General features: G+C 39.0%; 1 protein-coding gene across 3 annotated transcripts in view; it reads right to left on the bottom strand.

Moving 5' to 3' along the window:
- Positions 1-4,006: 4,006 nt before the first annotated feature.
- The window catches only part of FILIP1 (filamin A interacting protein 1), a 101,755-nt gene continuing 91,851 nt past the window's right edge, over positions 4,007-13,910 (bottom strand). For 2 of the 3 annotated variants that reach the window (XM_058021185.1, XM_058021187.1), the window contains one exon: positions 12,441-12,647. In XM_058021185.1, the coding sequence (XP_057877168.1) occupies positions 12,441-12,647 (207 nt within the window). Of the gene's footprint in view, positions 4,760-12,440; positions 12,648-13,910 lie in introns of those variants that run through there. The other variant, XM_058021186.1, reaches the window with a different exon arrangement.

Here is a 13,910-nt window from a genome sequence, read left to right as displayed (position 1 = left end):
GTCAACAGAGAGATCAGCTTCGGCTTCCTACCCTCATAAATAGGATTAATGCTGCTGTAGAGATGTAACAATGCACAAGAGTTTTGAGAGTTTCTCTTAGCGGAGCCGTGTATGCCAACCACCACTTTTGGGAGCTCTTGTGCTCTGTACTCCTGCTCTGCTGTCAGGAGGTGTGAGTGAATCAGTGCAGTGGATACAGAATCACAGAGCAGGTAAGGCTGGAAGGGACCACAGAGGGTCATTGGTCCAACCTCCCCTGCTCAGGACTGCATCCAGATGATTTTTTAATATCTCCAGTCAGGGAGACTCTGCAGCCTCTCTGAGAAATCTGTTCCAGTGCTCTGGCACCCACACACTGAAGTTCTTCCTTGTATTCAGGCGGAACTTCCTGCGCATCAGTTTCTGCCTGGTGCCTCTTGTTCTGGTGGTTGGCACCACTGAGAAGAGTCTGGCTCCCTCTGACTCCACATCCCCCTTTAGGTACTTACACATATGGATGCTGTTGTTTCCCCTTAGGAGCTAACCTGACTGCATTAAATAGAATCACAGAATCAATTAGGCTGGGAAAGACCTCTGAGGTCATTGAGTCCAGCCTTTGACTGAACACCACCATGCCAACTACACCATGGCACTTGCTACCACTTACAGTCTGTTCTGTAACACCTCCAGGAACAGGGGCTCTACCACCCCTCCAGAGCTGCCTGTTCCAGTGGTTGAAACCCTTTCCTTGGAGATGCAGTCACCTTGTGGAATCCAGTGTGGGAGTATGTACTTGTATCCCAGAACACCTGCTTTAGCAGGCTTTGCTCAAGCTAATGCAACCTTGGAAGTCCATGTTTCTCACTTCGTTGGCACTTCTGCATTAAAGTCTGTTTTGTGAGGACTCTCTGGTCCTTCCTATGCAGGACCCCAAGAGTGCTACCAAATCCACATTCAGAAAATATTCATGTATTTACTTGATTTCAAGGAAAAAAGTAAGTGGAACTATTTAATTAAATAACTTTATAATGTAGTTCAATCTGCAGACTTTTTAGCTGGCTATGGAACAGTTTATGTAAAATAAATGCCTTTAAGTTCTCTGGAGCACCGAGAGCATCAGCCAAGACCACTGGGGGGAGCACCTGACTTGTGCAAATGTATTTTGCTCTGGAGGCACCAAAGGCCTCCTTGACATAGCATAGGAAATCCGGATATATATAAAAATGTCTAAAATATAAGTACTTATTCTGTGCCTAAATAATTATATAGGGTACAAAAGTTAATAATATTCCTTGTGGCATCTGTGCTAAAACTAAATTTCATTCCTAATTTATCTTTTCCAGTACCTTGTGGACCCCAACTTTTGCTGTCATTCCCTCTAAATAAGCCCATTGTCTCTAGTACCACCCTTTCCTTTATTGTCTTCGGTTTGCAATTATTACCTTGAGCTGTAGTAATTTTATTCCCACAGCATCACAGAGAATCCAGAGAGATGCAGCCTGGGATCCCAAGGGAACAAGACTGCTTGAAACCTGTGGTGAGAGATGGTAAGAAATTTCCCTGGCAGCAGGATAATCAAGGGGCAATAATGGGAAGCTGGGACCTGATGCTCTCAGGTGTGAGAGGACTGGCAAGAAAGGGCATGATAAATTTGTTTAATTATGTTTCACAACAAGAGAAATCTAAGTATTTGAGATTTTTTCATGGATTGAAACTATATTTTATCACTATAATTATACTTCACAGGTCTTTCAGTCCTCTTTAGACAGTAAGAGATCTCTAAGGGAAAAGTAGATCTTTTGCTGGTTTTCTATTGCTTAACAGTTTCTGATGTCTATAGCATATATACATATATATATATATATATATATAGCATCTATATTTCACATTAGCTTAGTGTGAAAGTTCTCCCCAATTACCTCCTTTAAAATTACAGTACTTGTAGAAATTAATCACACTGTTAGTCTATATTAATAGATTTCTTCCTGAGTGTCCCCAAAATATAGACTAATTATGTGGTTAATGCACTTTTTTTACATCTTTATCTTAGATTCATATTCAAGTTAGGTGATGTAAAAAAACTGACTAGGAACATAAATGCAAGATGAAATCACCGTCTCCTACTCCAAAGTGTTGCAGTTCATAAAAAATATTTTAAAATCCAAATTATTTCAACACACCATGATTGTATGTATGTTTTAAACAAAGCTTTATTTTAGGAAGCTTAAAAACTTAATCTAAGTGCAAAACCGTAAAAATTTATGTATTTGTTTATTAATCATAAACTCACACTCATAATGAATTTGCTTTATATTAAAATTTAGACAAGGAAAAATATTTCCTACTTTGACTGGGACCTTTTAAATCTAGACTCAATTTTGGAATACCATTTTACTTGCGTCCTACTCATATTTAAAAGCTGAAGTTTATTTCAGGCATGTCACCATCACTTTCAAATAGGCAGGAATTTCAGTCCAGCTGAGCTTAGTGTAGATCTTAACATGGATAGGTTTCAATTCCCAAGTAATGTTTTGAAGATAGAAGATCTGGGTCACTACAATGTTCATTCTGCTGCGCAGTAAACTGAAATGTGGCACACACTAAACTTTATTCACCTCAGCTGTATTGCTCTCTAAAAGCTGGAATTTTTCTCAGCTTGCACTAAAATATGATCTACAGACACAGCTATGTTATTGGCATATATTGTCTGTTGTACAAAAAAAAACCCACTCCTTACAAAACATGGTGTACCAACTAAGTATAAGCTATACCAATGAAATTACTCTTCTGCCAGGATAAGCAGCACTTAATTTTGATTCCTCAGTATGGCTGTAATAGTGAAATCTTCACAATGGAGATCAGCTCCACAAAAGTTCATACAGGTGCCAGAATATCCTGCTTCTCTAGAGTGTCAGCATTTGCTGCAGAACTCATATGTAAAAGGAAAAACAGCTCCCGTGGCTCCCATGAAGACAAAATTGACTACACAGCAATGTGATATTCCAGCTTCAAAGATGGACCAACCTAACCATCCCAGTGGGATGCTGCATTAATGCAGTCTTTCTGGCATCTCACAGCACATCTCCTGCAAGCAACACTCTTTTCCTTTCCAAAAATTAATTTCTCCCAGTAGCTTCTGCAGTTAAAAATCTGCAGTATTTTAGGTATGTGCCAGTGACTTAGATTAAAAAATCATTGGCTATGAAATATAGAAGAAAAAAAGACTCTGCCTGGATTGGGTGTAGCTTTATTTATCATCCTTTCAAAAAATCATCCTAAGTATAGCTGCCACAGAACTCTCTGGATGCTGTTTGAGAAGCTACAGCCACCAGTGTAAAAGGGGCCCCTCAGCATGTCAAGAGTGCCTGGTGTCTAGTCCAGGTGCTAGTCCAGGACTAAAGATTCTGACAGTTCCATCTCTGCCTGTGCTGTGAAAGCACAAGGTTAGAAACAGTTCAGTCATTAAGAGCTTGGTGATTGATCCATCTCTGTATCTTAACTTCTGAGCCTACAAGACAGATGGAGAGATTTGCATGGGCATGTAGTGACAGGACAAGGAGGAATGGTTTCAAACTGAAAGACAGTAGGTTTAGATTAGATGCTAGGAAGAAGTTTTTCACTTTGAGGGTGGTGAGACACTGGAACAAAATGCCCAGGGAAGCTGCTGAACAGCTTTCCTGGAAATGTTCAAGGCCAGGTTGGATGGGGCTTTGAGAAACCTGATCTAGTGGAAGGCATCCCGGCCCATGGCAGGGGGACTGGAACTACACAATCCTTAAGGGCCTAACAACCCAAACCATTCTATGATTCTATGAATCAGTTTCACCCTGTACATCACTGTGACACTGTATGAGACACCAGTCAAAAAAAGGAACTTCCAAACCCATATTCTGTTCCCATAAACAAATACATGGATGAGCAATGCCAGCCTTAAGAAACTGGAGTTTAAATGCAAACACCTGATTACATTTGCATAGTTGTGAAAATTTATTAGTTACAGTGTAATGAAAATCAACTTTTTTGGTACAGGCAGAAGTAAAAACATACTTTATATAGAAAAAAAATCACAGCTTTAAAAACTGACTTACATAGTTTAAAATGAGTAAATTTGGTTGTATTTCAAGGCATTGGACTTTAATACTTAATTTTATGCCAAACCATCACACAGTGTAAGAAATATTCTGCAACAAATTCCATACAGCAGTCTTCAGAGTATTTAGTCTCACAGAATCTCATGGTGGCAAAAAAAAATATACTGAATACTTTTCCATTTAAACAGAAAACATTGCTGAAGTTACATTTTTCTTTCTTCACATACTATTACAAAATATCAAATTGCAAATTTGACAGTGTATTCTACAAATAAATGTGTCATAAGCAACAGGAATTGCAACTTTGGCACAGCTACTTTACAAAGTGTATTATAAAAATAAATTATATGGCAAATATCAAACAAAATCAAGCACGTGCCTTAGGCTTTGCAATTGAGAGTGAAATTCAGCTGGCAGAAAGACTGCTGCTCTCTCTCTGCTTAGATACTTTTAAAATACCAGCAAGGCCATTGGTTTTTAAAGCTCTACCAAGAAAAAAAAAATATATATAAAACCTAATGGAAGCACTAACACTTCCATAAGTAATCAGTAGCAAAAGTGACCCTGGTGTTGATGGCAGAGAGCTTCTCCAGTGATCCATCCACAGGCATGGAGGGCAGTGCACACAGAGAGCTCTAGGGCGGTAACTCATCTAGAGTTCACGCGTGACTGGTGAATGATGACACTCTCTAAAAGAAAAGAGAGCAAAACATTCGGGTTTATGGAACTACAAACGCATCCCAGCTTACTTTAAAGAAGAACAATTACAGTGGCAGTGCAAGGCATTTTTCTAAAAAGTGTCACAAACATACTCTCACATCACTGCTTGACAAAACTGTCCTGGCTAATGCTAGGAAGGGAAACTAAATTAGTACCTGTCGAGGGCTCAGAGGGCCTTGGCTTCCACTTCAATGTCAAGACCATCATTTGGTTGTCCATAGGGAAAAAGGAGTAATACAGTTGAATGGATTAAAGCAGAGGGACACCAAAGTTCCAGTTCCACATCCAAACTAGGTAAAGAAAGACTTGGAGTTGGGTGTCTAGTATAGTGTCTAAGCAACTTCATCATAAATCTGGTGGCAATTCATAAATAGGGATGAGGAAGAGGTATGGGGTAATTTCTCATTTTTTTAAATTTAAACTTGGTTTATCAACCTATGCTGTGTTTATTCAGCAAATCTTCTTGAATTTTGCTACTGACTTTAATGGGGATAAATTTCAGCCACAGCTTGCAAAACTGGGTGTTGGCATTTTCTTTAAAATGCTGGGTTTGCCCTGTGTGTAGTACCAGAGGTCCCTGACCCTGATTAATCTGCTGAAGTACTAATGGCCTGGTCTTCTGTTCTTCTACCTATATATGCAGCTCTTACAGGCAACCTTTTTAATATAAGAATTTAACTGTCAACTAATATTTTTCTCTGAAAAAGTGTCTTTTATGAATTTCAAATAATGTAACTGTACCAATACTAATTAAAGCATACACATTTTCAGAAATATTCATCCTAATTGAAATTAATTTTGTTACCTTCCTTTCTTAATAGTATGAAGATTTTTCAAAATTTACAGGACCCAAGAAATGACACTATTGATATAATTTTTGCCTTTTATATATATATATATATATATATATATATATATATATATATATATATATATATATAAAACTTTTATATAAATATATATAAAGTTTGCAATTTTGTTGGCTTCTGCCTTTATCTGCTCCTAACTAATAGTTGCAAGGTGTTTAATGAAATTACATTCTAGGAAGAAAGAAAAATGAAAATATTTTCCATGCACTCTTACTGCCAGAATTTTGCCACTAGATGGCAGATCCCAGTGCTGCTTTTCATACGTGGTGAAGTAAGAGCAAGGATGAGGCAACGTCCAATAAAATACCTTAAGGCAAATGAAATAATAGAATTTCCCGAATTGAAAGTATTTATTTTCCATAAAATTTATCAATAACGAAATATTTTCAACAAGAAATGTATACCAGCTCCACCATATTTGAGCAGTGAATGTGAAAGAACCACAAACTATTGCAAGATTTTACCTTACTGTTCTAACTGTGCTAACTTGAAGCTCCTGTGGAATATGATGTTAAAAGCTACATTTGCAAATTATTTTCTAAATATTAAAATTTTTTTTAAGATTTTTTTTTAATATTCACTGTGTACATTTAATAAGAAACAAAATTCTAAAAAATGCGCAGCAGAAAAATATCACGCTCCTTGTTAAGGCTCTGTCACTGAATAAACAGCAAAACTACAGTCAGTGTCCGAATCAGACACCTTTCTCCTACAGACCCAAAGAGTAATTGTGCAGACAAAGTAGGAGAAAAAATAACTTTTTAAAACCTCAAATAATTTCCACTAATAGTTATCTTTCATTCATTCATTTTTTACACGTCTAGAGAACACACTCTAAGTTTGTCTCAGTTGTTTCTATTTTAAATCCTTACATACTGATTTGTATGTATATATATATAAATATATATATATATAAATTATGTACACACACACACGTGTAGTTACCAAAAGAGATGTCTGAACAGTTACTAAGCTAAAATTACAGTAAGGCAGATTTGTCAAGCTAAAATTACAGTAAGGCAGATTTTGTCAGACTGCTTTTGGGCCACCCTGTGTAGGAATATGATTATATTTGAAGGATATGATTAAATAAATTTTTCTAGGATTCTAGATGGGAATATTTCAAGGAGCTAAGTATTCACTTAAACAAAACAATTTATTTTTATGACAGAAAAAGAAAATGAATTTAATGTAATACAGTTAATTCTGCTTTCAGTCCTCCTGATGTAAAGCAGAACTTCTTGAGGAAACACATCAGGATACCAGTTCATATAATGAAGCACATCAAGTGACATTTCAACATATAAAGTTTAATTTCTCCTTACAATATATACAAGTATCACCAGATAATACAAAAATGAATGTACCACAGACAATGCATACCCAAGTAACAGAAGAGAACCATACATTAGTATTTCTGTTTTTAAAAGCCCAAGGAGAGGGTTTTTTTGTTTAGAGAACCATTCACACCTGAGTGTTTCATACCCAAGAGCTGATAGCTCTGCACCTGACAGTAGTTAACCCTGGTTTCATTTTAAGGAAAAAAAGCCAAGGTAAGAGCAATGTGTAGGGAGCAAGATTCAAAGTGAAGTTAATATCTATAATGAGAAATACTGCATATAATTTTGCCCAAGAGAGCTCAAGCAAAATAAGGAGAAAAGAGGGTAACTCACACTGACACAGGGGAGAAAACCATTCCCCTAAATGAAAGCAAGTTCAAAAGATGAGCTCACAAAAATTCCTGCCAGCAAACTGTGTTTCAAAGCAACTCAATGAAATTGGCCACTGATGTGTGATGGGAACATATAATTGGTCTGAAAACTGTCCTGACTGTTGCAGTTTATGCCAAGTACCTGAAACCCAGAGGGACAGTAGCTTACTCTATGCTCTTCCACATCTGATTAGAATTACTGAATGTATTCATGTATTCTGCATGGCATATTTCAAGCAGTGACATATCACTTGGCATCCTGTTGGCTTGGATCAACATATTAATGTGGCTTTAGAGATTACTCCCATGGTGGTAATTACTATGTGCTTTAAGTGGTTTGAGGTTTAAATACAGTGACGTGTTCTCCATGGGCATATTACAAAGAGTCACAAAGTGTTTGGTTCCTGAAAAATCACACTAACAGGTGTCCCAAAAGGAAAAAAAGGTGAGCAAAGTAAATCAAGATCTCGATTTTTCTTCTACCATTTGCTTAGGATGTTTACTATTCTGAGAGAAATCCCTCTAGGCATTACAGTTGAAGCTGTGTGCTCCTTTTTCAGTCACACTTACTCAACTGTATTGATCTACTAATGACTACATTAGCAATACCCCTATGTAGCAGTAAGTCTGGTGGGATGGGATCTAACTCAGGGAACACAGCAGAAAACTTGCTAGGAACTAAACTTAAAATCAGAGAGATCATCTGGAGAAGTGAGGGTGCACCTTCTCAGTCCATGTGTGCTGCTCATGAATGGGCTGACGTTTTCCCTGCTCTTCCCCCTCTCCACCTTACTGCTGGTGCTAAGCCATGTATTGCTACTGCTGGGCTTGAGTTATCACAACTGCTTATATGGCCGTGTCATCAGCCAAAACAGGGCTTCTCTCCAGCTGACACTGATTATGACTAAAAGTACAAAGATTACTCCGTCATCTTAGTTCCTGACAAAGCATTGCAACTATCGTTATGATTCTGAGTGCATTATTTTGCTACTGAAATTGTTCCACTTCATTACAAAAAACCCAAACAAAATGACAGAAAAAAGTTAAGAGAGAGAAAGCATAAGGATGAGTGATTCCAAATGATCATTTAGGAAGGCTTAGTTTATTATGCATTATAATCCAGTAATGCAGAATACATGAAAGCCCTGTAAATAAAGCCCTAATATTATCCTTTGGATTGATGTGTCAGAGATTGATTCTTTGGTGCCTAGTAAAATCTGAGGTCTGAACAAAGCTTGTCCTTGTGGCATTTATGACATCACTCTTGTGTTTATTCTTTGATGCTGTATGAAGGTGAGCTCATGCCCTACTCTTCCACACAGTGAGGCACTGCTAAGGTCTTGCTCCTCTTCTCTGCTGTCCTTTTCATTAAACTGGAAAAACTTCTTATTCTGGAGATCCCTATCGCTCTGTCAGGTTTGCATGAAATTGGTTGGTTGTTCAGTGTTATTCATTAGGGAAGGAGAGATGGAAGGATGGATGAACACAGACACTTCATCTTATAAGCCTCCTTTTCAACAGGGCCAGGCTCAAAGGCAGCCTTTGGAACAGGGACACAGATCTGGGGAGGGCTCCCTCCTAGTTCAATATCCTGACCCCTCAACCACTCCCTTGTTTCTGCTCAGTGAATACTGAAGCATTCCATGCAGAACGGCTCAGCCTTTCCAGGAGGGAATGAGAATGCCACCTTCTTCCTTCCTCCTCAGCTGTCAGTGCCACTAGTGAACCTGCCTGCAGCTGATGTGGGTTTGAGTCTCCTCAGATACTGTCTCCTACCTTTGAAAAAAGGTTTCAATCAAAAGCTTTTGAAAATAAGCAGCACTACCCCTGCGTTTGTGTGGTATTTGATCTACTAGAAGGCATTCATGATCCTACAGTCATTTTAAAACACCAACTGATTTCCTGTGTCCTCCTTCTTTCTTTTTTGGGCCTGTGAGCCTGGCACTAAGTTATGTTAAAGCCAGCCATTACGTTTTTTTGCCAGATTCCTTTTAATTCAGATCAGTTCCCCAGTTAAATTCAAACACTTGTGCCAGCTCAAAGGACAACCACATAGTCAGTGAGCAATTTCTTGGCTGGAGGTGACAAAAACAGGACTACAGCTTTTCAGTCCAGTGTGGAGTTATATCCTGACTTTAAGTGACCATGAAGTCCTGGCTTGACTTAAAAGCCTTGGAGGAAACAAGAATACCTGCATTATGGATCTCAGTGAGGTACAGCAGCTGCAGTGCTACATTTAAGTCATAACAGAAACACTGACTAGATAAGGTCTGTGGAAGAACATCAGGAAGATCTTCGGGATGCCTCTTGGGCTTAGGCATTGTTTTTAGATTTGGTTGTTTAAATTGCCTTTTGGAGCTGACCTACTGAATGGAGTATCTTAATGTAGTCACTAAACATAACTGTCTTCAGATTCAGAGGAAATTTCAGTGTGATACAAATAGTTAGGCTTTTCTTTTCTCTTCATCTTACCCTTCTTCTACCTTCAGGAAACAAGAATATTAGGTCAATTAAAACAGATGTCAAAAGTTCTGAGGATAACAAAATACCTGGCTTTAGCTAACAGTTTAACCAGCTGCCCAATTCCAACTCTTTAGACTTCTGCTGCAGAGCAAAAGTCCATTTTTGTTGTGCAGCCCCTGGGGAAAATAACAGGATCCTAAATCTGACCTCTCTGGAATTTCTGAAGTCTGTCTCATCAAATCCTCCTGACTCTACAGGAGCAACTCCCAGCCTATGCCTGCAATTCTGGCTCTAGCTGTGCCAGTTTGTGTGCCCTAGGTTTCAGGTACTGTGAGGCTGGCTTGTTTCTTCAGGTGAATTAGTTTCTTAGACCTCAAACAAAACCAAAATTTTCAACCACAGGCACACACAGAACATTGAATATGGCAACAGTTAACTAAGGGACTGTTTCTTTGACGCAAAGAAGGCTTAAGGCAGCTGTATCAAGCTACATTAGCTTGGGGATCATGTTTGCAATATTATTTGACTTTTTTGACCTTCTGTTTTGACAACTTCCTTCAGTAACAGTATTTAGAGTGAATATCCAGAAAAAAACCCTTTTTTTCCTTTAAATATCTGTTAAAAAGTCTGTGTTACAAAAAGAACAGTAAGATTTCAGCAATGATTTATTGACATACTGAGGCTTTTAAGTGATAAGAATTCCTTGAGAGGATCTGATGTATTTCTGACATATTAACTCACATTGCTAGCTAATTCCACTTTCCAAGTTTTATCTGAAGTACTGGGAATAGGAGTTATGAAAAAATGCTACTAATACTAATCTGATTTTTGGATGTCATAGGACCTAGAACCTGAAAATTAACAGGCATTTTAGGTGCTACACATGTAAAACAACAAAACCTACTTTTTTTAATGTGGCAAATTAAAAATGCCCTTCATGTGAATAATAAAATGCCAGCTTTACAACGGGATAATTGTCATATCTGGATGTGAAACTGGAGAGCAATGCAAAGCAGATGGAAAACCAAACATGCTTGGATTGAATAGAATTTTGTTGACCTTTGGTGACAGAGTTCTTCCATCAAGTATCTTCTCCCAGACTAAATTTCATATTTCAATGCATTTTCCTTTCTGTGATTTTTATTTATAATTTATTGGTGGTCTTCCCACCTTGCTTTCTGTTTTAACCACTGGGCCCTTCACAGCTTGCTGAGGTGAGTGAAGCATTATACATCTTTAAACCCATTATTTATTGGTCTTCTCAGCTTAATTTCTTTTGGTTGTGACTTTCTTCTGTGAAAAGTGATTGCTTAATGGAAATGTGCTTTAATAACTCTACTGTTATCAAATAAACAATCATAACAATCATCAGCATCCATACTATTTCCATGCTGGAAAAATTCCTTAAAACATGCTTGAAAAATGCAAACATACAGATGAGGAAATCACAAAGAGGGAAGGAAAAATGATGAATCACCATGGTATTGTAAGGTAGTCTTCATTTTATGACAAAATATTTTAAACAACTGAAAACTGAGAGTAATTTCCTTACCAAACCCTCTCTCTTTCATTGTGTACCTGAGCTGTGCCTTTAGATAGCAATTCCTGCCATCAGCAGGCTGTGCTGACTTACCCTATAACACATAATGATGCTTGGCAAGTGAGGTTTAAATGTAAGACCCAAGACCCAACCAGGCAAACTGAAAACCCAGTCAGGTCAATGGAATGAGGTGCTTCATAGCCATTAGTGGTCTTTGGAGCGGGCACAAATGAATTGTATTGATTTTTGCCAGATAGTGTTTCTCAAGCTTTTGCTGAAGACTAAGCACCTTCTGGCTCACAAGCCTTCATCTGAGCCCTGAGCGAGAAGTATTCCAGTGTGTCTAAGTCAGGGACCTGCTTCTAAGTTTTGTTTACAAGTGTTGACTCTCTCTGGAAGAATTAAATTGCTGCCAAACTTTGTGCAACATCCCTATGCCCCTGAATTTAGTAACTATCTTGAGAAAGCAGCTCACTGCTGAGAAATGGTGATTTTCATGGGAGGCTCATAGAGAGGAGGCCACATGGTCACATGGTGCCCATCCTTCCTCTCCTCCCCTCCCACACATGAGGTACTGGCTTTCATTAAAACAGGACCTCAATGCACATGGCAAGTCTTCTGGCATTGCTTCCCTAGGCCACGTGGCATTGCAATAATGTGATCAAGGCAGGAAGGAAAGTAGAGCATGCAGCAGCAAAGGTGGAAAGTGATCTGTTAAGGCGGGAAACAATCTAGTGAAAGTGACCACACCTCCTTTGATCTACTAAAAAGTGACCAAGTCTATCATTAAGAATTCCTGATACAGATTAATAACTTATTTCAGTTACCCATTCTCACTTCCTAGACTGGAAACCTTAATTGCCTTTTTGACAGCTTTTTTTTTTTTTTTTAACTTGACAAACAAAAGGATTTTGTTAAGTAGTCAGTGCACACACTTATTAGTTTGTTGTTAAGTGATAGCTGCAGGACTTTGTTAGCACAGGCAAACGTGAACAGCTACACAGACAGGGGAGCCGACTCCATGGCAGCAGTAAAACCTGCAGAACGTACCCCCTGAGCCACCGCCATCAGCCCTGGCCCCCGCCCAGGGAGGCAGAGCTGCTGGCTGAAGATTTCTTCAGTTCTATTTTCATAGATTGAGTCTCAGCACGAGGCTCGAATTTTGTCACATTTCCTGCTCCTGGGGCTGCCACTACTGGCTTTCCTGCTTTCATACCTTTTGACACAGGAATGCGGGTGGGTGTAGGTCTCGGGGATGACCCATCCTGTCCTGTCTGCAAAACAGAGAAAAATGCAGTGAATTAAGGACTTTTCCTCATACATGCCCATCTTATACTTTGCTTTGGTTCCTCATTTACCTCTCAAACAACAATATCCCAAATCACACCTATTAGCAAAGTAATATTCACACTTGGAATCTGGCTGTGGCACATACTGCTAGAGTAGGGCCAAAGGCACAGCTGCAATCAAACAAGTTTCCCAGAGGTGAGGTGCAGTGTTTTGAATCAAGATGTCACAAGAATGGGAATTTGTGCAAATCTCCCATTCTACAGCATGATAAAGTGCAAGATGGCCTTAGAGGCTGCTACAACATTGGCCTGGCTGTCAGGACAGGTAAAATATTAGCATCTTGTATAGACACTTGTACAGGTCCTCAGAACAGCATAGTCAGGTGAGGCTAATGAACCCAGGGTAACTGCCAAATTTTAGGAGCTGGGGCATGATCACTCAGCATTGTAAATAAGATTGAATTTTACTTCCCAAAGTATGCTGAGCTCATGGCTGGGGCCATTTATTTCTGCACTGGGAAGAGCAGAGGGTTGGGAGAGAAAGAGAAAAGATCTGGATTTCCTTTTCCTGTGGCTGTGGCAGGAGGGATGTGAGAAAGGGCTCTCCCAGTCCAAGCACAAATCACAACTTGAGAAACTCTGGTAAGGGTGAAGCTGCTAACCCAGATTTCCAAGGATACCTCAAGGCAGTGTGGTCATTTTACTATCTCTGCCAGTCTTCTGCCCTGGACAACAGCTGAGCAAGCACACTTATCCTCAAGCTTGAGTACTTCAGAATTAAAAAAAAAAAGAACAGCCTAAGTGGTTGGCGTGGGTGGCTTGGGGCTGGCAGACCCAACACAGCTCCCATGTCCTTCTGGAGCCCCAGCTGGAGACCAGGCCAGAGCTATCCCATCGCTTTGGCCAGATAATGATGCACGTACTCTTCAAGATCAAATATGGAGCTACCCCATATAAACCATGACTTAAAGAAAATACTTATAAACATGACAATTCTGGAAGGAAAATGGGCTTTATCTCCTGCAGTGTGCAATACAGACACAAACGTTAATGGTGACAACTTCAGTGTCTCGGTTGAATTTCATATGTGACTGACATTTCTGTTCAGATTATGGATTAAGACTTTGATCTCACAAAAGAGAACAAGTCTCCTAAAATCCTGTAATCCTAGCTAGACCCACCTGCTAAATGACTAAACTCTGCAACTTATGACATATAAGCAAAGTAAAACTTAACTGCTGAAATAGA

The sequence above is a fragment of the Melospiza georgiana genome, chromosome 3, assembly GCF_028018845.1.
Source record: "Melospiza georgiana isolate bMelGeo1 chromosome 3, bMelGeo1.pri, whole genome shotgun sequence".
NCBI classification, from domain to species: Eukaryota; Metazoa; Chordata; class Aves; order Passeriformes; family Passerellidae; genus Melospiza; species Melospiza georgiana.
The sequence above is the reverse complement of the archived record's forward strand: the minus strand, read 5'-3'. Positions and strand labels throughout refer to the sequence as shown.